The 27916-nt window shown below is 46.0% G+C and overlaps 1 protein-coding gene and 1 long non-coding RNA gene across 9 annotated transcripts; one reads left to right on the forward strand and one right to left on the reverse strand.

Moving 5' to 3' along the window:
• Positions 1 to 2: 2 nt before the first annotated feature.
• LOC307205028 lies at positions 3 to 5430 on the reverse strand. 2 transcript variants are annotated; one of them, XR_013833807.1, is made up of 4 exons: positions 5311 to 5430; positions 4630 to 4731; positions 2478 to 2637; positions 3 to 96 (listed from the first exon to the last, which is right to left on the reverse strand). It is a non-coding gene; the product is annotated as an uncharacterized lncRNA (long non-coding RNA). The 2 variants fall into 2 exon arrangements; XR_013833806.1 differs by lacking the exon at positions 2478 to 2637.
• On the forward strand, positions 4872 to 22284 carry CABP2 (calcium binding protein 2). 7 transcript variants are annotated; one of them, XM_079956788.1, is made up of 7 exons: positions 6398 to 6678; positions 13419 to 13592; positions 15223 to 15253; positions 16329 to 16463; positions 17533 to 17642; positions 19247 to 19394; positions 20862 to 22284. In XM_079956788.1, exons 2-7 carry the CDS (start codon positions 13476 to 13478, stop codon positions 20885 to 20887), a joined length of 567 nt encoding a protein of 188 aa, XP_079812914.1. In that variant the 5' UTR covers positions 6398 to 6678; positions 13419 to 13475; the 3' UTR covers positions 20888 to 22284. The 7 variants fall into 7 exon arrangements, with proteins under 7 accessions (XP_079812910.1, XP_079812914.1, XP_079812916.1 ...); XM_079956790.1 differs by lacking the exon at positions 6398 to 6678 and adding an exon at positions 8057 to 8075; XM_079956787.1 differs by lacking the exon at positions 6398 to 6678 and adding an exon at positions 10335 to 10429.
• Positions 22285 to 27916: the final 5632 nt, after the last annotated feature.

A 27916-nucleotide genomic window follows, 5' to 3' on the forward strand; every position in this document is an offset into this window, starting at 1 on the left:
ACCCTCCAACGTGGCCAAGTCATCAAGCCAAGGCGGATCAAAACTTAGCCCCAGGGAATAAAGATTCTGGTGGTTTCAGTGCTACCAGGACTTCACCTGCCAAGTTCAAACAAACAAACAAACAAACAAACAGACCGCTTCTGTACATCTGCGGATGCTGAGCTCCATTGTCCTTATTGATGCTGGACCACAACCAGCTCTTATCAGGAGGATCCGGATTAGGAAGCAGGGTTTGGGGGCAGGGAGGGATATGTGTGAGGGGTGAATTGCAGGGCCCTGAATTCTTTGAATCTGCTTTGAATGCATGGCAGGGGGTTGGACTAGATGATCCTCAGTGTGCCTTCCAACTCTACAATTCTCTGATTCTATGTGCTTTCAGGGTATACTGTACACAGTCTAACTGAAAAAGCTGCAACCAGTTTGCTAGGAAGCAGCAAACAAGTTTGCTAGAATCCAGCTGTGCCTTGGGAGCAGAGCTTTGCCATGAAGGAAAGAGCCCAGCTGAGAGTTCTTGTGCAGAGGAGGAGGCAAAAGTTGAGGTCGAGAGCAAAGCCACTGAACCCTGAACACTCCTCTGCCAATCTGCAGAAGCCCTGCCCTGCATATACAGATCTCCTTTCCCTAGTCTACTGTCCTCATCTTTGGACTCAAACAATTAGTGGGGACCCAGTTTTGCATCCCTCATCCCACTAGCACCCTCCACAGGGTCTGACCACCCCCTGCGTGACATCTCTATGGGATTCAGGACATCAGGATCAATACAGATTGTGGCTAGCTGTGTGAATGTGGCTGCAAAACTAGCAGTGGGAGTGCACTGGATGCAGAGTAAGCAGTAACATGAACGCGCCCTCAGTCATGCTTAGATGAAACCCAGTGAAATCAGTGGGGATTCAGTTGATCCGTATCAGTACATTTATACGCCTCCCTTCCTCTAAGGCAGAGGTCGGCAAGGTTTACTCGCCTGGGCAGCGGAGATCCCTCTGTGCTGCACTAAACCTGCGCAACGTGGTGTGGGGACTTGCTTCCGCGGCACTGGAAATCGCGTCTGCACAGATGCTGAAAATCGTGTCTACGAAGATGCAGGAAATCGTGGGCGCATGCGCTCACACATGTTCGCAATCTGGCAGCACACGGGGACTCGCCGAGCAACGGCTCAGTTCAGGACTGGCTCGTGGGCCAGTTAAACGATCCCCATGGGCTGCTTGTGGCCCATGGGCCTTAGGTTGCTGACCGCTGCTCTAAGGGCTCTTCAAAACTTTGCTTGCCCCATGCCTAGAAAGCACAGGTTCAAGAGGTTTTCCGTCTGCCCCAGAGGAGCCCTAAGATGCTCAAGACAGTGCACACAATTCTCACCCCATTTAACCTTCACTCCAAGCCTGTGAGGTAGGTTAGGCTGAAGGGTAGTAACTGTCCCAAGGTTGCCCAGTGAGTTTCGTGACTGAGTGTGGATTTGAACCTGGATTTCCCTGGTCCTTATCTGATCTGAGCTACTATACTGCACTAACAATGTTTATTTAAAGCCTTTTTACCCCATTTTTTTTGTTAGATTAGTTTCCAAAGCAGCTTCAACAAAACACAAGTCAAACCCATCCCTCAGGCTCACAATATCTAAAAGATATAAAGGGAAAAGGACTTTGCACCTCTTTGTTTGCAATGCCTGCAGCCATCATTCATTCCCCTTCAAAGCCCACTACACACACACTCTCACTAAAAAGCTTCTCCTGGATCACTATAGCTTTACTTTACAACTCTGCCTGTGACTACTCAGTCTTCTGTTACAGTACCTGCCCTAACCTTGCCACTTTTTATTATTCACTTATCTATTTTATTTATTTATATCCTGCCTTTTCCCCAGACTCAAGCCTCTCCCTATTCCTTTACCTTTTCCACCCTACTCTGCATGTAAACCTGGGCAAAGACAGGACTTCTTCAGGAGAATGTATGGTGTCTGTACTTCCCAGCATACTCTGTTGGTGTAAAGGAAGCCTTCAACCACGCAAATGAGAGCAATGCTAGCAGCAACAGGAGTGAGGAGGAGGTGGCTGACTGCTGTAATATCAGCTGAGGACACGGATGGGAGACAGTTGCTATACACTGTTGCCTGGTCTGAGCCATGGCCATTGAGATGCGCTACCCCTTGTGAGCTCTCCATGGCTGCTGTCGCTTTCTCCAGGGCATTATGAATGCCTTTCACACCTGCGTCACTTGGCATTGTTTTCCGTGCTCTTCAATGAGGTGCAGATGGTACTTCCACTGGGGGTAAGAACAAGATTCGTTCATCTAATGAACTCTTTTCAGTGTATCTGAAGAAGTGTGCATGCACATGGAAGCTTATACCAAGGACAAACTTAGTTGGTCTCTAAAGGTGCTACTGGACAATTTTTTATTTTTATATATATATCTTTCCCCCCCATTTGACCAATAATAAAGGAGGATGATAGCAATGTTTCCTTGGGTGTTTAACTGGGGGTACTCACCTCCATCAGCTCTACCTCCTGCTTTCTCACCCTCTCTGAGTGCTTTAGCTTGAGTGGAATGTGTCATGGAATTGTGGTAATGCCTCTTGCTTGTCTCAATGGAAAGAGACATGAGCATGTGTGGAAACCTCTGACTGTTGTGTAGTTGAAATGCTGCCTACTGCACAAAGAGTCACATTCAGTGCTCTGCCCACTTTTGTCTCTGGCATCACCTCCCACTGGCACACACGACCCAATGGTCACCCACGAGGGAATGTGGCACTTAGGCTGAAAAGTGTACCCCACTCCTTGGGGACGGATAAAAGAAAGTGCTTCTTTTTGCAGCGCATAGTTAAACTATGGAACTCGCTCCCACAGGAGGCAGTGATGGCCACCAACTTGGACGGTTTAAAAAGAGGATTAGACAAATGCATGGAGGAGAGGGCTATTGATGGCTGGTAGCCATAATGGCTCTGCCCTGCCGTCATGGTTGCAGGCAGAAATGTTTCAGAATACCAGTTGCTGGAAACCGCAAGAGGGGAGAAGGATCTTGTGCTCAGGTCTTACTTGCTTCTTTCCCACAGGCTTCTGAGTGGCCACTGTGAGAACAGGATGCTTGACTAGATGGGCCATTGGCCTGATCCAGTCATCTCTTACTGTGTTCTTTAATTCCATGGGTCCCTTTGGGAGATGGGAGGTGAGACAGAAGCACTGATGGGGCGGTGAGAGAATTCACCCATCAAGTTATAATAATAATATAATAATAATTTATTATTTATACCCCGCCCATCTGGCTGGGCTTCCCCAGCCACTCTGGTGCGGCTTCCAACAAAATATTAAAATACAGTAATGCATCAAACATTAAAAGCTTCCCTAAAGTTCATCTCTGTTGGGTTGGCACTAGAGCCAACAGTAAAGGACCCCTGACCATTAGGTCCAGTCGTGACCGACTCTGGGGTTGCAGCGCTCATTTCATTTTATTGGCCAAGGGAGCCGGCGTACAGCTTCTGGGTCATGTGGCCAGCATGACTAAGCCGCTTCTGGTGAACCAGAGCAGCACACGGAAACACCGTTTTACCTTCCTGCTGGAGCGGTACCTATTTATCTACTTGCACTTTGACGTGCTTTTGAACTGCTAGGTGGGCAGGAGCAGGGACCGAGCAACACCCCGTCGCGGGGATTCGAACTGCTGACCTTCTGATCAGCAAGTCCTAGGCTCTGTGGTTTAACCCACAGCGCCACCCGCGTCCCTGTAGAGCCAACAGAGGCACCCATTAAACATCAGTTAACATATTTCATCCCAGGGCAACAAGGTTCTAATATGTTAAACTGTGTTATTCCTCTTCCCATACTGCCAGACATGCTGTGCAGATTTTGGGGGGATGTTTTGTACATGTGAAGAGGAGAGCTCATGGGACAGAGGTCTTGGTCCTTAGACCAGATAGAGAGATCTTTTTATGGGTCAAGCGTTGGGCGCAGCAACTCTGTGGCTTGTTTCCTCAATGAATAATTCTCCTTGCTTCCACTGATGTGAGCTGGGGAGTGTAAAGACTGAGCCCAGGAGCCTTGGCATTGTCTGCGCTAGCTAGGTGGGGTCTAGTTACCATTGCCACTGGAACCTCGCCAGCTTTGCATTGAATAAACCATGAGTTTGTCTGCGCAACAGCCCCAGTTGCAGCGCTGCCAGGAATCGCATCTCTGCCATCCGGAGGGTCGGCGAGGTGCCAAGGACCACAGGTGGGGTCCGACTTAATTGACTTAGCCACAGAGGCTCCTGCTTAGAAATGGGAGGGCTGTTGAGGATGTGTCAGGGAACAGGCCATCACGGAGTGGGAGGGCGAAAGGAAAACACCACAGGACTTGATGAGGAGAGAGCGGGGCACAGGGAAGGCACTTGTAAATGTCAAAATAAAACGAGATGCTATAGATGTCGGGCCACAGAAGAAGGAAGGCCATTTTTTTCTGAGGTGCGTTGTTTCAAAACAGGCCACTGGACAAAGGAGAGCCGGGAGATGTGGGACAGAAATATTTTTTACTCCTGCCTCATTTCCCCACAGCCCTCCTTTCTAGCCCAGGGGCACACACACAGGTGATGCCATAGAACCTGTGCTCAATCTGTGTTCTGCGGCCTTTGATGCCTCTTGAGTTTCCTGCTCTAGGGGGGTTGTTTTACCTTGTTTGCAACATTAGTGGAAAGCAGAACCGGGCCGGGTCGTGTGTCTGACCTGATAAGCTCAGATTCCCTCTGCATCCTCCTGCTTCAATCTCGCTCTCCCTGCAGTAATGAGAAGATGACTTGATTAGGTTTGGATGGAGAGTGGGGGAAAGAGCTGTGGCAGGAGCAGGTCCCCCCCTCCCTCCCTCCTATGCCAGCCCAGGGACCTGGGGAGCACAAGTGTTGATCCCTTAAGCGGATTTGCCCAGGGAAGATCTCTGAGGCGGAGAGCAAAGAGGAAAGGTGCCTCAAGGAGTGAGGAGATAAGGAAGGAGCAGGGGGTCAAGAGGAAGGAAAGAGGAAGGAGCTTCAGAGGGAGGAAGATGCTGGAGGGAGGAATGTAGAATGGGAGCCAGGCAGGTATTGAAAGTGGGGGGCAGGTGGGGTACTTGTTACTTCAGAGAAAGATCCCTAGAAATATGGCAGGCAGCTAAGAGAGGCAAGCACCCATGTGAAGGAGCACATGGCTAAGTGTGGCAGCAACACAGAATAGTGCGGCAACCAGCAAGAGAAAGCGAAACAGATGCATGGCTCCAGGGAGGAGAGTTTAGGCAGACCCAAGAGTGCAGTAGAGAAGGTATGTGAGGGTAGGAGCCAGAGAGACAGATCAAGGTAGTGTGGAGAGGAGCTAGGCCTTACCAGAGAGACCTCAGAGACTGTCTGCAGGAGGAAGGGATAGAGAAAGGGGCCCAGCTCTTCCCCGGCTCTCAACATGTTCTTTTTTCTCCGGGAGACCCAACGGCAGAGCAGCGAGACACCGGCACTGAGAGCATCCCGGGCTCTTTCGCAAAGCGGTTCCCACCGACGCTCCAAGAGTGCGCGGACCCGCAGGACAGGCAGTCAGGCCCGGGAAGGAGACAAGCGGCTCATGGAGCCGGTCAGATCCAGGAGCACCTCGGAGGCAACCACCACTGCTGCCGCCTCTGTGGCCCTCTATGGCACCCAAGACCACCGACTGGAGGATGGAGCAACCTTGATCAGAACGGTCGATCCCAAAGACCAGCTGTTGCCAGGGGTGACGGGAAGGGCCAGCTCAGCTCACGTGGAAGATGAATGCCCAAGCCTCTGGGCGATGGAGCCCATCCTCACCTCTGTCTTTGGGCAGGTAACTGGGCCAAGGGAGGCAGGGAGGGGACAGAGAGGGCAAATGGTGAGGGGACTGAAAATGGAGGGTTCTGTGAAGCTGAGGTTCCCCAGCAAGTCATGGGCTTTTGTCACATCCCAGGAGGATCTCACCTTCTCTTCCTGCAAAAAAAAACGCCTAATCCTCTGTCCCCCCCCCATCTCAAACATATGATGGGGGAATCAACGCTTTCACCTTAAAACATGGTATGTCCCAGACTGAAGAAAGAGCTAGTGAGAAGGGAGACCTCCAACATCTTGAGTCCCCAAACCGGGACATGCGTCTTTCTGCCCATACTCCCACACAAGTTACTTGACCCATGCAAAATTATGGAGCCCAAAATATATGGGGGGTTTTCAGGGCATTGATCACATGGTGCCCAAAAACTAATTTTTTAGGGTGCCACACAAAATCATGGCCCCGAATAAAGCACTTTTTCGGGACACAAAATTGCACAAGATCACAGCATTCAAAATGGCTGCCATGCTCTTACAGTGAGAAAACAGGATGTGGCTTTTTATCACAGTTATTGATATGCAAGGTTACAGAGATAAGGTGTGTAAATACTCTCCAAGGAGTTCACTTGCAGCTGACGAGAATACAGGAAATGGCACCATCACATCTCCAGGCCCTGCTGCCTTAATGGAGCCTCATGAGCTGGATCGAGCTGTGTTCTTGGACAACACAGTCCCGAAATGGTGGGTTGAGTTGCCCCCATTGACAAGTTGTGTAATTATCTTTTAAAGTGGCCAGCGCCCTAGTGAGGTGGTGCAGGAGGAAGTGGTACTTGGCTTTCAGTGCTGAGCAGAGACCAGGGAGGAGTGTCCAGTGGTGGTGCTGGAGGCAGAGGAAGGCTGGATCAGCACCGTCCATTTGTCCAGCTGGTAAGTGGTTGCCGGGCTGTATGCAGGCTCTTGCACAGCGTACCAATACTGGCAGGTCAGCAACAGTGCCCCAGGTGTTGATTCAGGCTGGTCCTGTCTCTGACACTGCCTCTTGATGTCCTCCTATAAGAATGTGGGGGCCCTTCCCTACTGGTGTTACTCAGGAGTAGTAGCAGCAGTACAGGAAACACCCTATTAGCGCATGTTCAGCACCATTTTCGGCCTCAGAGGGGGGCAGAACATGGATGGAGTGGGGCAGCAGCAGAAGGGAAGGCATGGCATGACGGTGTCGATGTGCATGGTGTGTTGGCACGCAACTCTCACACAAACAGGGAGTTGCCTATACTTGGCCACCCAAACGAGGGAGGCCAGTGTCCTTTTAAAAAGTATGTAAAGGAGTCCTCTCAAGGGCTGTCAGGTCTGAATTTTGGCTTCATGATACAGAATCATAAGAATGAAGAGTGTGCAGGAGCCCTGAAGCTGTCCATCAACAGTTCAGGAAACTTCCCTACTATGGTGAGATGTATTAATTGGTGCCTGGCTGTGTTTCACTCAGAGTAGATACTCAAGGACTCTTGAGGGGCATGGCCTGGGGAGATGGGGTTTGGTGCGCATTAAGTCCTGAGGGCCACATAGGCACTGTGAAATTATCACCTTGTATATTTGATGGGACAAAAGAAGAGTGCTAAGAATGTGAATTCAATACAGTTAAAGTGATAGTTTGCAGAAGTTGAGATTTGTTGTTTAAAACCTTGAAATTTGACCTTCGCCTTGGAAATGTGCGTCAGAATACTTGGCAGTCTCTTCACTTACATATAAAAAGTCATAAGACGATCTTCACTAACCTGGTGCTCTCCGGCTGTTCTGGACTATAACTCCCATCAGTCCCAGCCAGCAGTGTGACTCGTTTCTTTTATCCTATAAATCTGCAAAACCTGTTTGACTAGTAAAAAGGCAAGGCAGGAAAAAGTGATTGTAAATGCTTTGTACAATGACTTGCTTTATCACACCATCATTGCCAACTCTAAAATCTGTAGCCCATGAGCTGTGAAACACTTCAGATGGATCTAGACTTATTTTATATCCTGCAGTTGCTTAAGGAAGTTGCTATCTTTCTTTTAAGGGGGTGGACAGGGGGAGATTTTCAAGAAAAAAAGTAGTTAGGTCAATCTCACTTAATCCAGTTTTAACATGAACTGTTAAGATTCAGATACATTTTCACAAATGATATAAGGGTTGTGTTTTCACTTCCCAAATAAGAGTCCTGAAGATCAGAACTAGCCTCTGAACGAAAATTTCCAATTTCCCTTCTGCATGGGGGGGGTGGGGGAGCAACATCTGCAAGTAATGCATTAGGGACGAAGAGGAGTTCTTAACGTCACTCATGAAAATGCACTGTGAGTCTATAAATAATACAGTGGATTCTGCTAACTGGTTCACATCTTGTGGCCAACCAGTAAGTCTGACTGACAATTGGTAATGCACGCTTCCCCTAGCCCTAGCCCTATATCCCCGCCCCACCCTGCCCCCACCGCACCATCTCGCTCGCCCAATAATGTGGCTGGGTCTCTCAGCATCAGAGCTCAGTGGACGCAGCCACTCCCTGGAACAAAGATTTGAAAATCTCGTTGATTGTCACGGAAGATTATGGCCTCACTGCTCTGAGGGGAGGGGGCATGTTGATGGGCAGCCATCCTTTTCAACCGCTTATAGACAGCATCTGAGTGGGGCTTTTGGATGTGAGTCAGGAAGGACAAGGCAGGACTGGGCCTCTCCTTCCACTGTGGAGTTAAAATGCTTTGAAGAAGAGCTGCTTGCCTGCTCCCTGCTCTCTCTGCTTTAGCACCATCTATGATTGAGTTGCATATAATCCTGAGGATTATGGCTGTGGCCCACGCCCTCCCTCCCTCCCTCCCTCCACCCCCCTCTGTTCACTTTCCCTTAATATTCTGGATATATTCAACAATAAAAACCCTGAAAATCCCCAAAGCGTCTAAACCTCCCAGGAAGAGAATCACTTGTTACTATAAAAATATATATATCTGCCATCGGCGCCAGCTGCCTCCAGCCCCATACTGTGCTCTGTGGGATGGGGGGGACTTAGCAGCCATGGGCAACTGCACCAAAACACCGGGCAGGCGGCTCTCCAAGGTAGGGGGAGAGGACGGAGGGGAGGGTGCCCCTTTTCATCCTTACATCTTCATGCCTTTGTGTTGGAATCCCTGTGTGTGGCTGGTTCTCTGCATGTCTGTCTGTCTACTTTCCTCGCTTCCCAGAGTGTGTGCATGGATTCCTGTCAGTGGTTGAAGCCCCATGGCTGAGGTCAGTTATCCGAGGGAACATGGCGAGAATGCTAGGCCCCTGTGGTACCACTCCAGATGGGGGGCTGTGGCATCATCTCTGATTCCTACAAAGGCCAGGTTCCAATGCTCCAGGTTATTAGAATGAAGGCAGATGTGTTCTTCAGAATAGTGTCTGCAGAAGGCTTCAGTGACCCCCTTTTCTCCATCTACTTGGTCCCCTTTTCTCTCATCTACTTAGTCCTTCTTAGGCCAGTATCTAGATCCTCTTTGCTTTTCTTGCATCTAAGCAAACAATAACAACCTCAAACTCCTAGATTTCATTCAATTCTTCCTTCTTCTCTTGGTGTATCATACAAGGCCTGTTTGTGGATTGTGTCAATGAAGATTCAACCAGGTGAGCCTCAGTATGCTCCTGATATAATAGAAGTTTTATGGGTTTTGGGTGTCACATTGTATGGTATCTCTCATATTCTTGCATGTCATTGTATGGTATGTATTGCCACCAGTGCCTGAGCATAGAAGGCGCATGACCAGTGGCAGATTTATGGTCTGGGGGACCTTTGGGAGGGGCCCCAGTTCATTCACTTAAACAAATGGGATCATGTCGGAAAATATGAAGGAGCTAAATAATGAGTTAATTCATTACATGGATTATCCTCCCCCCCCCTTTTGCTATTGTTACAGATCTGGGGTAACAGAGTTTGAGGGTGCAAGGGCACCCATAACTGCTAGAGTTAGTGAATACTAGAATTCAATAAAGTGTTATAATTTAGATAATATTTAGCATATTGAAGGAAAGATGCCAGGTCAGTAGAAAAATACAGGCTAAGCTCCTTTTCCAGGCTAGGGGCTCACCTGGGATAGAAGCTGTTAAGCATGACAAAATGTGTTGGTGACCCATCACAATAAAATCCTTTGGTCTCTTCCAATGGAGGTTGCCACTGTTACACTGAGCAATGAAGATGATGGAGGTCACAGGAAAAGGGTCACCTTTTAAGACTAGGCTTGGAATAGCAGGTAGAAAGGGGACAAGCAGACAGAAGGGGAGACGTTTCTTGGCAAGGGTTTTTTTTCTGGGAAGGAGAAGCAGGAAGGGGAGAACTCCATGTGGCGCTGGCTGAAAGATGCTGCACTGAAAGGCCAGGGGCGTAGCGTGGTGCATTTTCCTGGGGTGGGGCACGCTGCTCACACCACCCTCCCCAAGTCAGCCCTGTGCCACTTTGCAAGGCTGGGATCATTCCAGCCTCACAAAGCGGCTTGGGGCTGGAGGGCTGCTTTTGCCCTCCATGTCCTGCCCCTCCCCCGGCACTCACATGCATGCTCCGCCACTGCCAGGAGCCATGACTGGGTGCTACTTTAGACCCAAGCTCACTGTAGCTATGAGAAGGGCAATGAGGGACACTCTTGGGGTATAATGTTCTGCCTCCCATCTATTGAAGGCTTCAGGTGTAAATATGTGTAAAATCAACCTGCTACTTCCCTCCTCCTCATGTCCGTCACTGCCAAAAAGGCAGAATTGGTGTGAGGTGTGTGGTGACAGCAGAGCAAGACAGTTGTTGGGGAGCTGCCCTAGTCTGTCCTTGGCATGAGCCCCATGGAGATACAGTGGTACCTCGGGTTACATACACCTTGGGTTACAAACACTTCGGGTTACAGACTTCGCTAACCTGGAAGTAGTACCTCAGGTTAAGAACTTTACCTCAGGATGAGAACAGAAATCGTGCGGCAGCAGCTGGAGGCCCCATTAGCTAAAGTGGTGCTTCAGGTTAAGAACGGTTTCAGGTTAAGAAGGGACCTCCAGAATGAATTAAGTTCGTAACCAGAGGTACCACTGTATCCTGGTGGGATTGGTCAGATGAGGAGGAAGAGTGGGAAGAAATCAGAGAACTGGAGGACAGCAGCCCACAGAAGGGGCCCAGCAAGCTGGGAGGCAGTGGTTAAGATCTGTGAGAGATCTCCAACCCTGCAAATGCTAGGAAGCAGTTTGCCCCCATTTTTGTATATATCAATATTATTGAATTTAACTCTCTCTCTCCCCCCCCCTCTCTCTGTGTGTGTGTGTGTGAGAGAGAGAGAGAGAGAATACCACAGTAATAGCCACATTACCGCAGTATAACCACATGAGGGACCCATCAACTATACTATACCATCCAACCATATGGGTGAGGAGAATGTTACTATACATAAGGTCCTCTTTTCCAGGGGCTGTGTGTGCAGTCCCCCCTAGTGAATTAGCACTGGGTAGAGGTTCATCTGTATTTAATCAGAGTTAAGGGATATTAGCACTGCAAAGCTACATCAGTTTTATTCAGCTGTCATGACTTGTCCCAAATAATGAGTTTAGTGAAATGCTGAGAATTCTGGTAAAGATCTCTGCGTAAAACTGCAGTTCCCTGGGAGTCTTTAGGGAGGGAAAAGGACTATTTAATAAAATGTAAGTCTGTGGCGCAGATGTGTATGGAAAGACAGAGAGGGACTGCCAAGAAACTTAGGAATTGTGCTAGTGCATGTTTCTTGTTGTTAGAGCATATGTGCCATTGCTTTGTGTGTTAGTGTGTGTGAGAGAGAGCAAGAGAGCTAATTGTGGCATCTCTCTCTGTATAGTATGTGGAGGCAGGTATTTGAGTCCTCCTAGGGAAAATACCTGTCTCCACATACTATACAGAGAGAGATTCAGATGACTCACAGGCCATCTCATGGGGGGGGGGAGCCCTGGGCATTCCCTTCTTCACTGTCCTGGCAGTGGTAGATTTAGGGTAGCACAACTGGTTCCCCCGCACAGGGTGCGGGGGGGGGGGCGGCGGGAGGCAAGGGTCCCCTTCCAACCTTCCCAAAGCCTAGTAAGTGCTAGGCTTTGGGAAGGAGGCATGAGAGCTCTGAGAGGGTCCTAGAGTCCTCCAATCTCCTTCTCAAAGCCGAGTTAGCATTTGCACAGCTATGGGAGTCAGGAAGACTCTAGGACCCTGCCAGATCCCTGTGCCTCCTTCGCAGCCTGGCACCTCCCTTACCTGGTTTTGGGAAGGCGACTTGGGGCTTTGAGGTCGTCAAATTTTGGCCCCACACAGGGCGCCATATTACCATAATGCCTGTGAATTTCCTGTAGCTTTCCCTTTAAGACTTGCCAACAGCTGTCCTGGGGGCAGAGCCAATGGAAGGCAAGTTGTTGCCAACTTTCTTAAGCCTTCTGATAATTCTTGTTCTTTGTTGCTAGGCTGGCCTGCAGGACCAAGTTTCAGCTTATTAGCAAGACAAGACACAGATCCTTATGAATTTTTATGGTTTTTACATAGAATTACAACAAAACCACAAAAAAATCCCAGAACACATATTTGAATATAGAGACGTTACCTATGATTTGATGGTTGTTTTTTGGGGAACTCTTGCAACAACAACTATTATTATTATTATTATTATTATTATTATTATTATTATTATTATTATTATTATTACCCCGTCCATCTGGCATGGTTTCCCCAGCCACTTTGGGCGGCTTCCAACAGAATATTAAAATACAATAGTCTGTCAAACATTAAAAGCTTCCCTAAACAGGACTGTCTTCAGATGTCTTCTAAAAGTCTGGTAGTTGTTTTTCTCTTTGACATCTGGTGGGAGGGCATTCCACAGGGCGGGTGCCACTACCGAGAAGGTTGTGCCTTGTATCCATAAGGATTGCCCTGGAAGGCACTGTATCTGTGATTTTTATGGGGTGATCAATGAGGATAGAGGGGTTCAATGATTTGGGGATGGTTTTGCAGAAGAGGGGGAACTCACATTGAAATCGCACAGTTTTAAGAGGCTCCATTTTGTCAGATCTAATGTGTATTCATTTGAACATACATTCTTCCACCCCATAGTTGCTCTCTTTCCCTCTTCCAAATTCCTTCCCTTTCTCTGCTATGTTATTGGTTGCTTTACTTTCTGTCCATCTGCTCAGGTGCCAACCCGAACTTTGAAAAGCTCTTTGAACTGAGAGAGGAAGCAAGAGGGAGTGTCGCTCTTTCAACTTCCTCCTTCAGCTTCATGAACTTTTCAGTGAGAAAAATGGTAATTATCCTCACCATCTCAGGACAAACGGGGCAGTGGGGGCGGGGAGCTCAAAGGCTTTGTGGCCACCACAGGTAGACCTTGAGGGCCCCAGGTTGGGGACCCCAGCATTGTGGAGATGGAGGTCTCTCTAATTGTGGCAATTGCCCAATAAGCAGAGATGCTGAGGCATTGAGATAAATTTAAGGATGAGAAAAGTGGGTTTCTTTTAGGGGGAAATTGTGTTATTTCTCTAGCATATGTCTTGTTTCCCCCTTTGTTGCTCCCCTTCCCATACTCTCCATTACCAGATACCCTGCTTCCCTAAAGCCTGGGCCTTAAACACCCAGGTGCTGACAGAGGGGGAAATCGGGGTCTCTAACTGTACTTAGCTAATTGCAAGCTATGCTACAGGAGAATAAGCAGCCCTCCTCCGAGGTTCCTGGCTCCCCTGCCTCTACCAGCAACGACATGGACGAAGGGGCTGACGGCACGCAGTATCCGCCATTGCAGAATTACTCGGTCCTGCATGGCTTGGTGGGGCCAGCCTGCATCTTCTTGCGCCAGAGCATCGCCATCACGCAAATCGTATGTATTGCACATCTACTGCTGCACCATTTATACTGAACGTGAGAGTGTAGCTGCCCCTTCTCTGTTTGCATGGACTGCCCTGCTCCTCAAACCTTCAGTATGCCCCTGTGCTGGAACATAGCTTGGGCCTGTTGTTGTTGCTATTTATTAAATTTGTGTACCACCCTATACTTGTAGATCTCAGGGCGGCTCACAACATAAAATCACAATATAAAAAACAGAAAACACATAATAAAAGCAAAAACAAAGACAAACCAATAATGAAATCTTACTCTTTCCTCCCTGCGAAGTAATCTTCACTAAGGAATAAACACGGATAAGGTGGCATAAGAAATCAAACATAAGTGTTATATTTTGCTACAGGTATATAAATTGGGAGGTTGATGTGTGCCGCCACTGTTCAATCCATGGACTTATGGAAGGGAAATCGTTCATGCCATGATCTAAAACCATGCAGATTGTGTTTTGCAGTATATAAACTAATTCCTACATGGAAATAGGCTAGTGAAAGGGTGCCTTCACTGAGTCCATGTTGCACAGGTTAACAGCCAGGCAATGAGGCAATGTTGGTGATGATCAGCACCTTTGTTTACGGCTTTAAATGGTGCGAAGCTCTTCACATACATCTTATTGCAATCCTTACCCTGTAAGGTGGGATAGTATTAAATACCTATATATTACAGATATGTGGGAAGGGGGGCAGGCTGTGGTTGACAGCACGAGCGATTTCCTTAAGGTCTTCTAGTGAGTTCATGGAAAAGCCATGGCAAAGGCCTTCCTAAAACAGGGGCCATTCAGATGCCCTTTCTTTGGTGCATCCATGATTATTTGTGCTCATTATGCTATTGGGGCCGTCAAGTACATTCCTGCTTTCAATACTGTTTGCGCCTGGGAAGGTTTCACTTCCATTCAGTGTATGTCCCATAACATCCTTCTGCAACCACACAACTTTTTTATACCACAAATATTCTGACTTATTTCTGCCTTGTTTTTGTTGTGCTGTAGCCTTTCTTGACAGTAACAATGTGAGAGCATTGGAGCAACATTGCAGAACAAACTAAAGCAGAACTATATAATTAATGCACTTTTATTGTGGCAAGAATATGTTGCAAAATACACCCATATAGAACACTCGCCTGAGGGGGCTGTTAATAATCTCTTAGCCACTGAAACGCACCAGCCTTTGGGCTGCATTACACAAACACCAAGCCTAGGGAACTATCACTGGAAGAACAACACTTGCCCCTATTGCCTTTCTGCAGGGAGCCAGAAGGACTTTCCTCCAGGGAATTTGTAGCCACAGTATTCTGACACAATATTTGCATGGAATCCAACAGTGATGCAGTATGACTTGGTGGGAAGCACCTTTAAGCATAGTGGGACTTATTTTGAAGTAAGCACGCACAGAATTAGGCCGCACGGAGTAACAGCTTTTTTCTGTTCATGGAGTGGGCAAGGAAGACTTCCTTAACCTGGGACAGCTTCTGACTAGAAGCTGATCAGTAGATTGGATTAGATCAGTAGATTGGATGTGGGCAGGCAAAGTAGATAGATGATAGATAGATAGATAGATAGATAGATAGATAGATATCTGTTTTATCAACCTCTACTCTCTTTCTTTCCCCAGGACAGAGAGCTGCGACCAGAGGAGATCGAAGGTAAAAAGAAAATTGATGCTCAACATTACCTCTTAAGGTAGGGTTAGCCAACATGGTGTCCTCCAGATGTTCCTGGCCTACAACGCCCATCATCCCTGATAATTGGCCATGCTGGCTGGTGCTGATGGGATGTGTAGTCCAAGAACATCCGGAGGTCACTGCGTTGCATAACCCTGTCCTTGGGGAACCTTATGGATCCTGCCTTGCCCATTAGTCATTAGTCCAACCAACCAGAAGTCTACTGCATCTGCTATGCTTCACTCAGCTTCTTTGGTTTCACTTAATGCTCTGCCTTGTTGCTTTGTCAACTTGCCTCTGGCTTCCTTATGCTTTGCTCCCATGTCTAGATGTATGAATCCCTTGCTTTGCTTTCCCCCTTCGCCTCTCCTGGGCCCACCATCCTATCTAGAGGGCAGCTATCAGATATCCAGTTCAGTTATGGACTCATCCCTCATACGAAAGTTCTGATTGGACTAGCATTGAAAATCCCTCTAGTGGCATTCCTGTTATTGTTGTTGTTGTTGTTGTTGTTGTTGTTGTTGTTGTTGTTAATATGCCACTATCTGACTGGGTTGTCCCAGCCACTCTGGGCAGCTTCCAACAAATTAAAACATCAAACACAGTAGAACATCAAACTTTAAAAACTTCCCTATACTGGGCTATGTTCAGATGTCTTCTAAAAGTCAGATAGTTGTTTATTTCCTTGACATCTGATGGGAGGGCCTTCCACAGGGTGGGCACGACTGCCAAGAAGGCCCTCTGCCTGGTTCCCTGTAACCTCACTCCTCGCAGTGAGGAAACCGCCAGAAGGCCCCCAATGCTGGAGCTCAGTATCCAGGCTGGACAATGGGGGTGGAGACGCTCCTTCAGGTATACCAGGCCAAGGCCATATGTTTCTGGAGCTGAACTCCAAAAGTGAGGAAGGGCTGTTGGTGAAACATAGCAGCTCCTTCATTGTGTAGCAAATCAGATGCTAGAACTCCACCACTTCCTTCTCGTTTACTTGGTGTTTGCAAGACACAGATGCATTACCTGCTTTCCAGGGGGATTCTTATTGCTTCCCTTCTCTTTCTAGAGCTAAAGGAGGCCTTCCGAGAGTTTGACAAGGACCATGATGGCTACATCAGCTACAAAGACCTGGGGGAATGTATGCGAACCATGGGCTACATGCCCACTGAGATGGAGCTCATTGAATTGTCTCAGCAGATCAGTATGTGCCTAGCATTACTGAGTTAAATACTACAGTATAATGTTTCAGGGGGAAGAAATGGATTTTAACAGTTGCTGGATCAAGTTGGGCATTCAAGCAAAATGACCACACACAAAAAGGGGGAGGGGAGGATGCAAACACTTCTTGGATATCTCTCCTAAGAGTAGAAGTAGGGAACCTGCGGCCCTCCAGATGTTGTTGGAGTCCAGATCCCATTAGCTGCAGCCAGCATGGCCATTGATCCGTGATGCTAGAAGTTATAATCCAGCAATAGTTGGATGGTCATGAGTTCCCCACAGAAATGTCAGAGGGGATGATGGGGCAGCACTAGATTGTGGCCTAATAATAAATAGTGTTTAAGCATCTGTATAGGGTGTTCAAAGCATTTTGCATGTTCTCGTCTCAGTAATCCTTACGACCACCCTGTAAGGTAAGAGATGTTTATTGCTGGAGATGCCTGGTTTGATCGATCAGTTACTTTGCATGTACAGTAGTACCTTGAGTTAATTAACTCATTCTGGAGGTCTGTTCTTAACCTGAAACTGTTCTTAACCTGAAGCACCACTTTAGCTAATGGGGCCTCCTGCTGCCGCTGCGTCGCCGGAGCACAATTTCCGTTCTCATCCTGAAGCAAAGTTCTTAACCCGAGGTACTGTTTCTGGGTTAGCAGAGTCTGTAACCTGAAGCATATGTAACCTGAAGCATATGTAACCCAAGGTACCACTGTATAATAAACTCAGTTTGGCAGGAGCAGCACCTAATTACCAAGTGCAAAATGGTGGTGTGAATCAGCTGATGCAAGGACATGTCATCAGCTGTGTGGCTTTTCTGAAAGGACTCAAGAGTTTGCATTCATGGGAGCCTATTCACTCTCCTGGTTTGCTGCATAAACAGATAAATTTTACACAAGAAGTGGCAACAGAGAGGGTAGGGATGGGAACGGCAGCACAAATGGGAAAATTATTCCATTATGTTGGTTGTGAATTGTCCCAGAGTATAATTATATATACTATAATATCTAACCCAGCACTGTCTGGCTCTGGCTGAAACTGTTTTTCTGTATCTATAGCTGGAGGGAAGGTGGATTTTGATGACTTTGTGGAACTGATGGGCCCCAAGATGCTGGCAGAAACGGCAGACATGATTGGGGTGAAAGAACTGCGGGATGCCTTCCGAGAGGTGAGAGTCACATGACTCAACTTGAGGGACCAGAGGAGAGTAGCATCAGACAGTGGCTGGGTGGTATCTTGAGGAATCTTATTTCTCATTCTGCTGTCTTCTCATATAGTGGTTCTCCCAGGCAACACAAAACACAAACGTAGGGTTACTATATTCCCCAAAGTGAAAATCCAAAGTTGGCTTTTTTTTGGTCAAAGTTTTTGAGCTTTTTGGGGGTGCTTTTTTGGGATTTTTACAGCATTTTTCCTTAAAAATTGCCATAGTTGCCGTATGTCTGGGTTTCCCTGGACATGTTGCCAGTTGGGCACAAGCCCAGAATGATGCCATTTTGACAGTCTGATTCTGGGAAAACCTGGATGTATTGCAGCCTTACATACAAGATCTCAAAGTAGCTGTTTTACTACAAAGGAATTTCAGAAATAGACTGGAAAGAGAAGCTGCTGAATTGCAACTTATCACCAAACTTAAAACCATGGAGAGTCCTGGTCTGAACAAAGACCTTGGATTCTTATCTCATTATACATGACAAAGCCATTTTTCACCTTCTCACCCCTTGCTTTTTCCTGTAAGACCTATTGCAGTCGTTAAGAGTCGTCAACAGGCTCATCACAGCTATCTGCCAATCACCCATTCCCACCACCCTTCTGAGTAATACCCCTCCCCACCTTCTCACTATATAGAAGGGTCTGGTGACTTCAGTTTCAGTGTATCTGAAGAAGTGTGCATGCACACGAAAGCTCATACCAAGAACTAACTTAGTTGGTCTTTAAGGTGCTACTGGAAGGAATTTTTTTTTGTTTAGTTCTCGGCTGCTTCATTTGATTTCATCAGTGCCACTTAAAGCACTTCACTCTTGCTGTTGATGTACATGTGTGGATGTCAGTGGCAATCATGAAGGAAAGTGGATTGACACTGTCACTTTAGCCTTCCTGAAGTTTTTCTGCCACCTGAGAACAGTGCACCCACCCACCCATCATTTTGTGATTTGAACTCTTCCAGATGGGGTTGTTCAGCATTCATCCTGATTTGCTTGCACAAAGTTTAAGCTGTGGTTGGACTAGTCTTTATGGAGCATTTGTTTTGATTTCATGGAATCTGTAGAGTAGACAGGGACCCCGACGGTCATCTAGTACAACCTCCTGCAATGCAGGAATCTCAACCAGATCATACATGACATATGGCCATCCAAGCTCTTCTTAAAAACCTCCAAGGAAGGAGAGTCCACCACCTCTCATGGGAGTCTGCTCCACTGTCCAACAGCTATTACCGCCAGAAAGTTCTTCCTGATGTTTAGTTGGAATCTCCTTTCTTGTAGTTTGTTAACTGGGCGATTATATAAGAATCAGCCTTTGTCCTGATTTTCTTACAGGGTGTTTACATTCATCCCACACTTTTTAATGTGTTTTTCTACTACTTTCCAAACTGCAAAAAGTCTTCTTCTTTTTATTAAAAAAAGTGGTTTTGTCGTTCCAAGAGAACAGTACGCTTCCATCTACTTCAGTTGTTCTCAGGGAGGTGAGAACAAGAGACTGGAGAATTGTGTGGATATTGTAGATGGTTAAACAAGGTGCTGGAATCAGGGTTGTTTATTTGTTTCCTTCCAGTTTGACACAAATGGCGATGGACAGATCAGCATAGCTGAGCTAAGGGAAGCCATGCGCAAACTCTTGGGACAGCAGCTGAACTACCGTGAGGTGGATGAGATACTCAAAGATGTTGATCTGAATGGGGATGGCCTTGTGGACTTTGAAGGTATCAGGAAAGTCCTTCCTTTGAGGGATGATGATGATAATGATGATTTGCTTTTTCTAACTGGGAAAGAAGTGAGGATTTAGGCTGGGAGGAGGATCTCATCCTGCTTTTGAAAACGAATGCAGGATGTAGAGTAGGGGTGGGTAACAATTTTGGCTCTTTGGGCCAAATCCTTATCTGACCCCATGGGCCAACTTTGACTGACCACCTGTTGAATCACAGGATGCCATTATGACATCAAATGATTTGACAGGTGGGTTTTCCTCCCGACCTGCTAAAATCCTGTGTGCAGTTGTCCCCAAATGCCCAACAGGTTGCTGAATGTTGGAAACACTATTCTTGCCACTTTGAGAAGCCCCAGGCATAGGGCTTTGTGAGTCTTGCCAAACCAATTTGAAGTCTGGCTTTTAGAGGTATTGATGGTGTGAGGAGTCACTTCTAATTTTCAGGGGATCGTTAGGAATTGGATCATAAAGATAACATTTGGAAGCCAGGGTTCCTAGCTTTTATTTTAAACCAGAGGCTTATTAATATGCTAATATATTCCATGCTCTGTATGCAGTTCCCTTCAGTTGAAGTTGCACAACTGAATGACAGAATCAGGTTTTGCCTGTACTGTGATGGTGTCTTCAGTGACAGCACTCTTCCTTTTCCCATGCCCTTATGGGAGAAAGTTAATATGTTTATGATTCAGGGACATCACTACAGCAGAGTCCAAATCAATTTGCACTCTGTGAAGCAAGGAAAGTGTTGAGCAGCTTTTGCCCTTCCTCAACAGTGTTGCTTCTCACAGCTGATTTACATTTTTTAATGTTTTATTGAAAGATTTTTCTGTAAGTAACAAAAGTACATTCAGTGCCTCTGTTTTTAAATTATAGCATCCTTCATACCAATCAATTATAGTAGGTCGGAGACTTTTGTTGTTGTAGACAATGTGGGGTTGGGCGGGGAAAGAGGAGAGGGGAGAAAGCAGAGAAAGAGAAAATAAGGAGGGGGAAGTAGGGGAGATGAGAGACATTAAACTTTCATTCTTTGCAAAATATTGTTCTGTTAAGCTCAATGGGAATTTAGCGAGCCTCAATCTGCATAGCCCTGTCCTGGATTGTATTTCATGGTCATACTAGAGCAGCCTTCCCCAACTACGTACACTTCAGATGTTTTGCACTACATCTCTCATCATCCCTGACCATTGGCCATGCTGGGGCTGATGGGAATTGTAGTTCAAAACATCTGGAAGGCACCAGGTTGGGGAAGGATGCTCTAAAATGTGATGGAATGTTAGAAGAGTGGGATGGGATATATGGAACTGAGCTGGATGGATAGACAGACAGACAGACAGACAGACAGATGGTGGTTCCCATACGTTCTCTAGTTATCTATAAAAGAATTCCCTCTTCCGGGCCAGCAGCTGATGGAAAATGCTTTTCTCTCCCCTCCTGATGACATATTTGGATCCCCTTCCTGCAGAGTTTGTACGGATGATGTCTCGCTGAGAGCAGCCAGCAGCCCCAGGCTGAAGTGCCTTACGGAGAGGAGAGACTTCAAGCTGCCATATATCCTGATCTAACCATCAGGAGCAATGGCAGCATGCGAGAACTTCCTACACATCCTGTGTACCCTGCTTGGAGCCAAACAGCCACTCCCAAAGTCCAGAGATTCAGCTTCAGCACCTTCAATGACATCCTTGACTGGATCTCAAGACTGATACCCCATCTACTGTTTTAGAGACAGCCACGACCCCAAGCTCTCAGGCTCTGGATGTCATTGTACCTTGCCTTTACTCTGTTCTCTGTAACACTGACCTTTCACCCCAAGCATACCTTAAGAAGGAAGAATCAACCAGCAAATCTCCCTTAAATATTCTGCATGCAATGGTGTGACAATATTTGAAACGCTTCACCGTCCTATTCCAAGATGGGCTGCTTTTCTTTCCTTTTTCCCTCTCTAAATGGTGTTTGTTTTTAAAAGTACATTGCTCTCCACTGTGGCATGCTCACCCCCATCTCTGATGTCCTTTCTAAGTGCAGTGGAATAATGGCAAGGAGTTGGCTTGTGGTCCCAAACAGAACAGGGATTGTTCTGGAAACTGGATGCGCTGGCGCTCACTGCCTGCTATTAAGCCAACCTTTGTGACTTAAAGGGATCTATGGTGCATGAATGTTCATTAGGTTTACTGGAAGTGGCAGCTGTGTGATCCAGAGGTGTTCGGCCCTCAAAAGTTCTGGGAATCTGACATGCAAAACCTTTGCCTCCCAAAACCCAGGGACTGCTTCTGTCTCTACAAACAACAAGCTGCTTTATAGATTGCCCTTCAGCTAGCTGACTATGGCATATTCAGCGACCATATTTCCATCCATATTTGAGCCTGGAATCTCCATCTCCTTGTGATTTTCAAACTGTGTTCTGGAGAACCCCTGGGGTTTCTTAGAAGCTTAACAGAGGCTACTCAATGAGAAAGTCAGGACGGATTTTCCAGCTTGCCCATTACTACCAACTGTCTTCTGAACTATGCAGCCTCAGGGGAGAGTTGGGTGAGCTCTAAGTGAACACCTGAGAATCCTTTGCCAAAATAAGAAGATTCAGTAGCAGACAAGTTGATGTGGGCAGAGTTGCCCGAAGTTAGAAAATCCCAGTGCTCCGTTGCTGGAAACATATTTTCACTTTCCTATTGAAAATCAAACTGTTCTGTCAATTCAAATTTTTGTTTCAGCTGAAAAGACCAGTGCATTGGAGGGAAGATGATGGCCTCAAACCTACATTTCCCTCTGTTGTGAATGTGACTCACATTGTTTATTTTTTTCTCACATGTGTAATACCATACATTTAGCTGTATCCAAACACTTACTCAAGCAAGCTTAATAAATCCAGATTTGTGCATTTGGTTCATGCATATTATCCCTTTTTTTTGTAGCTTCCTGGTAGACACAAAGATTAATCTTAGCTATGATCATACAAAGACCTACTGATTTTGTCTATTTTATCTATGTTAGGGCTGTCACCAGAGTAAAGAAATCTTTACCAGTGTGGTGTAGTGGTTAAGAGCGGTAGTCTCGTAATCTGGGGAACTGGGTTCGCGTCTCCGCTCCTCCATATGCAGCTGCTGGGTGACCTTGGGCAGGTCACACTTCTTTGAAGTCTCTCAGCTCCACTCACCTCACAGAGTGTTTGTTGTGGGGGAAGAAGGGAAAGGAGAATGTTAGCCGCTTTGAGACTCCTTCGGGTAGTGATAAAGCGGGATATCAAATCCAAACTCCTCCTCTTCTTCTTCTTCTTCTTCTTCTTCTTCTTCTTCTTCTTCTTGTGATTTGTTTTCTGTGTCACAGTTGGCATTGTCTTAGAGATATTCTGTCCTGTATGAGGAAGAACAAGGAATGCCTGAAAGAAGTGTCTCCTGCTAATTAGCAGAATGGATTCAGCTAAGTTGATGAGCACACAGAATGAGGACCACTCATGCAATGGGAGCTTCCCTCCGCTCCTCCCCAATCTGCTCTGGAGTGTTGGGGGAACCCACAGAACAGGATTAGGGAGTGTGCAGGGCGAGAAGAGGGGTGAAAGACCCATTGCACAAGCAGACCTAGCTCCACACATGTACACCCCACTTAGTGCTATGTTGAATTCCACCCTATATATGTATTTAAAAAGGGGGGGGGGGTGACCTGTTGTTGGACTCCTATTCCATGCAGCCCTAGTGGTCAGAGATTATGAGAGCTATAGTCCAACAACATCTGAAAGACCACAGACTCCCTACCCTTGGTGAAATACTTCTTTAAAATCCGCTGTTTGATTAATTAGGGACACATTTTAAATAATTTTAAAACCTTTTTATTTAGTATCTTATTGACCAATTAACTAAACAGCCTAGAAAGAAAGATATTGTCTCCCAATTGTTAAATTCTACAAATGGGAAATCGTGTTCAAATGTACCTGGGAGGTACATCTCCTGATCTGGAAGATCTGCTTGAAGTCCCATATGTCTGGTGTGAAAAGTGGCTACACTGTGGTGAAGGAAATGCGTGTTGCACTTGCTCAGAGCCACTCTTAATTCATTGACCTAGGGCAGAGCCCTGGTAATCCCTGGCTCCTTCAGTTTTGGGTGTCATTAATGAGATGTACCTTCAAGCATGCAGGTATAGGATTGCAGCTTAATTGATTCTGCTGAATTACTTTTATGTTACTGTTGATTTTTAAAAAAAATGCTTGCAGTGAAATCCAGCAGTTTAGAACCAATATTGAGAAGGAACATTTGTCTATAAAGACTGTGCTTTCAAAAAGTATTGAGACTTCTTTTCCCAAAGGCATTTCTTTACTGTTCTTGAAAGTATGTCACATATTAGTATTGCTAGTATTTTCTTATCCCAAGATCCTGCTACTGCTACCATTTGTGGAGGCAGTGGCACACCTGCAGTTTGGGGGCCCTGAAGCTAGATCTGTTACCAGGGGTTCACAACTAGCAACAAAGTCTGGCTAACCAGTGTTATCTTTTTCAGTGAGGTTGTTTACAATGACCTTTACAACATCTGTGCTACTGACTCTCAAACTTTGGGATTGTTGAAATATACATAACGAAAAACAACCAATTTAAGTCATGCAACTCAAACTGCATCTACTAGATGCAATGTGGACTAGTTAACTCTGGGGCCCTGAAGTTTAAGCTTCAATAGTTTCATAGTAGATCTGCCCCCGGGAGGGGGGGGTAAAAAAGAAAAGTGTTTCACCCCACACCACTTCCTCCGTCCTTGTGTCTGCAGCAACAAGCAAAGGGGTGAAAGACTTATTCTCCACTGTAAGAGTGGCAGCAGGATCTTGGGACTGGCCCAATCGTTGTGGGGAGGGAGCATTTTTGGGTGATCTGTGTGAAGAGAGGAATTGACAACTGGGTAAGTGTCACAGGTAGGTGAGGATGGCTGGAGGTTAGAAGGCGTTGTGGGGGGATGGCTGGAAGGAGCTGAAGGGTTTGGGTGAGCTGTAAAGTGGGGGTTGGCAAGACGGGGGTGTAAGAGGGTTGGCAGGCGACATGAGCAGAGACAGCAGACCTTAGTAAACAAATGAGATTTCAAAAAGGTGCATGGAACATTTACTGAGCCAACAAGGTGTTGAGAATCCAAACTGTGTTTCAGGGCATGCATCCTTTCTTCAGGGGAATGCATTACATAACCAGTGAAGCTGCAGGCAAGAAATGTGCAGTTAGGCATAACCCCTTTGGTCAAAATAGTCCATCGTCCTGACCTCATCCCGACACATGGTTAGTTTTTATTGAATCCTCTCCAAATGTTGCCAGCACCTCACAATTGGCTCAGGGCTAACATCCATTGTTCACAGCGCTCCTCCGATAGTTTTCTCTATAAAAAAACAAAAATCCTGCTCTGGTACAAGCTATCAAGCCCCACCAATTTAAAGCTGTGTAGATTTAGTAGAGGCTGCTTAACCTTTGCCTTCCTCTACGCTAGAGTGAATAGTTTTTCATTATCACTGCGGAACACAAATAAATCATCTTAATCCTTTCTAAATACAGCTCAAATACATTCCTGGAATATTGGCCTTTTTGCTTGCTTGTTGCATCACAACTGTCCCATTTTGGCATTCCTTGTTTAATCCCAACATTTCTTCTCCATTATGCTTAACCAAGTGGAAAGGTCCGCTGAAAGGTTTAATTCTAACTAGTCAGGAGCAGAGTGCACAGGACCGAAGGTTTCATAATAAAATCTCTTTATGACCTCAAACAGCACCACAATTTTACAACATCGCTCTCCTTTGTTACACATAGAGAAGCACTTTGGCACATAAAATAAAATCAAGGTCTGAGGGAAATAATGGCTATTAATTGTTTCCATAAATGAAATGTGTGGTAGTTCTATTGTTAAGCTCTTATTTTCAGCAAATGATTAGTAGCCCTTTACAGGTCTCTTTAAAGTTGATAGTATGCTATGTACATTAAAAGCTTTGAAAATACCGAGATAAGGGAAACAAATTTTAGGTTATTCCTATGCCAGCACTTGGACTCCTTTAAAACTGAATAAAGTTCGTGAGTCTTGAATCTGCTGGTATATTGGGCAGATATGGCTGGAAGGTAAGAGATGGGAGAAAATCCCAAACTGGATTGACAATTCCAAGATAATTCCTCTGTGGGACCACTGGGACTCCAGACATCCTTCCATGTAGTCCTTTGCTATGAAAATCCTGGTGTTAGGATTCTTGCTCCATGTTTGCAGTCATGAGATTGTTGTCTATCACATGACGGTGTATGTTTTCATCCCACAGTGTGGGAAGTGACGGAGACAGGATGTTTGTGTTACTGTGTTCCACGAAGTGGGACTATTGTCCTTTGTTCTTTCTCTCTTTGCTGTCTGATGAGAAAGAGGAAGGAGCTAAGTTAGAATGCTCCGGGTGTATTATATGTAAATAAAATTAGATTAGCCAAAATGCTGAGCTATTGAGTCTGTTACATGAACTGCAAATACTCTGCAGGATCGCAAGTGTGCTGATGCTTCTTGGTCTCAGTCGCTGTGATGTTCGGGCTGAAGAAAGCTTTTGAAGCTCCCGACCGACCAGGAGGGAGAGAACCAGGGCCGGATTTAGATGAAGAGAGGCCCTAGGCTACTCCACTTGTGAAAATGGAAGAGTGTTATAAACAAAATTGAGTGAAGCCAAGGATAATGACAGATATTTTAAATTCTACAATCCACAATTTCTCCTCTAAAGGACATAAGATATTATTGTTAAATGCCATGGTGATTTTTAAAAAATGCATAAAATTAACACTGAAAAACTTTTGCAATAACTGAACTTTGAAAACCTTTTGTGGCCTGGAACTATGGTAGTTCCCATGTCTTGTTCCTCTCTAAGGAATCAAGTTCAGCCTTCATGGCATTTAACCATGGCTCAGCATCCTCTGAGGTTAAACTTAGGACCTCTTGGAAGCTTGAAGGTTCCCAAACCTTCTCTGAGTTACTAACAAGAGCTGTATCTGCTATGACTGTTTTAGTAAACTCTTCAGCATACCTTTTGGGTGGTTTACCCTCTGTGGCCCTTTCAGATCTGAGTACTATACACAAGCCTTCCATGCTAGGCTTCTCCTCTTTAGAAGGGCAGGCCGGGTCGTTCTCTGATATACCTGCTGGGATTGACAAGGCATCTGACCCTCACCTGAATCTCATAGCTCTCCTGTAGCTGCCTCCAATTACTTATCATTTAACTCTTGGGGAAAAAAAATAGCATCACACGTCATGTGCATGGAAGTTGCCCAACCAATTAACCAACTAGAAGGATTACTGTCAATAGCACCAGTTTTCCTATAACTTGATACTGCTGGATAGTTTTGGTGAACTGTAAAAGCATTTTTAGTTTGCTTTCTGTTGCCACCCTGGAACTTTTCATTATTAGTGCCACTTTGTTTTGTACGATTCCTTGCAAATGAAGGAAAACAACTTTTCTGCTTGTATATGTTGATAATATAATTTTGGTTACTGACGACAAACAAGATTGTACAAAAACAAGATTGGGTACAGGCCTGGCCAGGACATAGGCATCCTGACTGTGACAAAGGTGACCTGTGTGCTTGCTTGCTTAACAGCTGTTGGGAACTTCAAGGTCCCTGCTCTCCCTTCTTATGGTCTTTGTACTGGACCTGGAGACTCCAATAGAGAGCATTCCATGTCAAGAAGGAGGACAAGTGGGCACTCTATCAAATGACAGGGCAGTTACACAGAGTGGGGCCTTTTCATTGGTGGTGCCCATTGTATGCCTCACTCTTCCCAGACCTGCTCTCTTTTGGCCTGTATTTTGGAGCTTTATAATTTAGGAAGACTTTGGAAGAACTGGTTGACAAGTCCTATCAGTTGCTAATGTATGAGTGGATTTTATTTGCTGCTACTCTGTTCTTCTAGTGCACCAGGGTTTACACTAGCATAATAGAGTTGGTCAGAATGCCAGAAGGGATACAATTTACAAGCTTTCTCCATTATCTGCACAGCAGGGGTGTTCAGTCAACAGTGCAAAGGCTGAGCTGAAGCATTCCCTGCTGGTTACCTACTTTCAGCAATAGGGGTTGCTGTTTGGTAGTACCCAATTGGTTAGCTGTCAGATTCTAGAGCTCCCTATTGGTGGCTCTTAGGTAATTCACAAAATACAGAGTCCATTCATAAAACACAGTGTTTATTCATAAAGCAGTAACATAAATCTCCATTGCTACATATTAGGTGTATATTTCAGCAGTTGAACGTACAAGTTTATGGCCATGCTGTAGTGTAGTGCTTATGCGACTGTGAATAAAAGGTGGCTGGGCTCATTGTCTTGGGGTTTGGGGGAGAAGAGGTGACAAAATTGATTTCCAATAAGTGCCCCTCCTTTATTTCCATAACAAGTCCTTGAGTCTGTACTCTGAATGGTGACAACCAGGGACCTAGAAGGTGCAGGGCTTGCCAGTCAACCCCTGCACAGTCTCATCAGGGCTGACCTTAAGGCAATTGGGTCAAATTGGGCCCTGCGGGCCACTCCTAAGGTAGCTCCTGCACCAGAACAATCTA

This window comes from Podarcis cretensis (assembly GCF_951804945.1).
Source record: "Podarcis cretensis genome assembly, chromosome: 1".
Classification (NCBI taxonomy): Eukaryota; Metazoa; Chordata; class Lepidosauria; order Squamata; family Lacertidae; genus Podarcis; species Podarcis cretensis.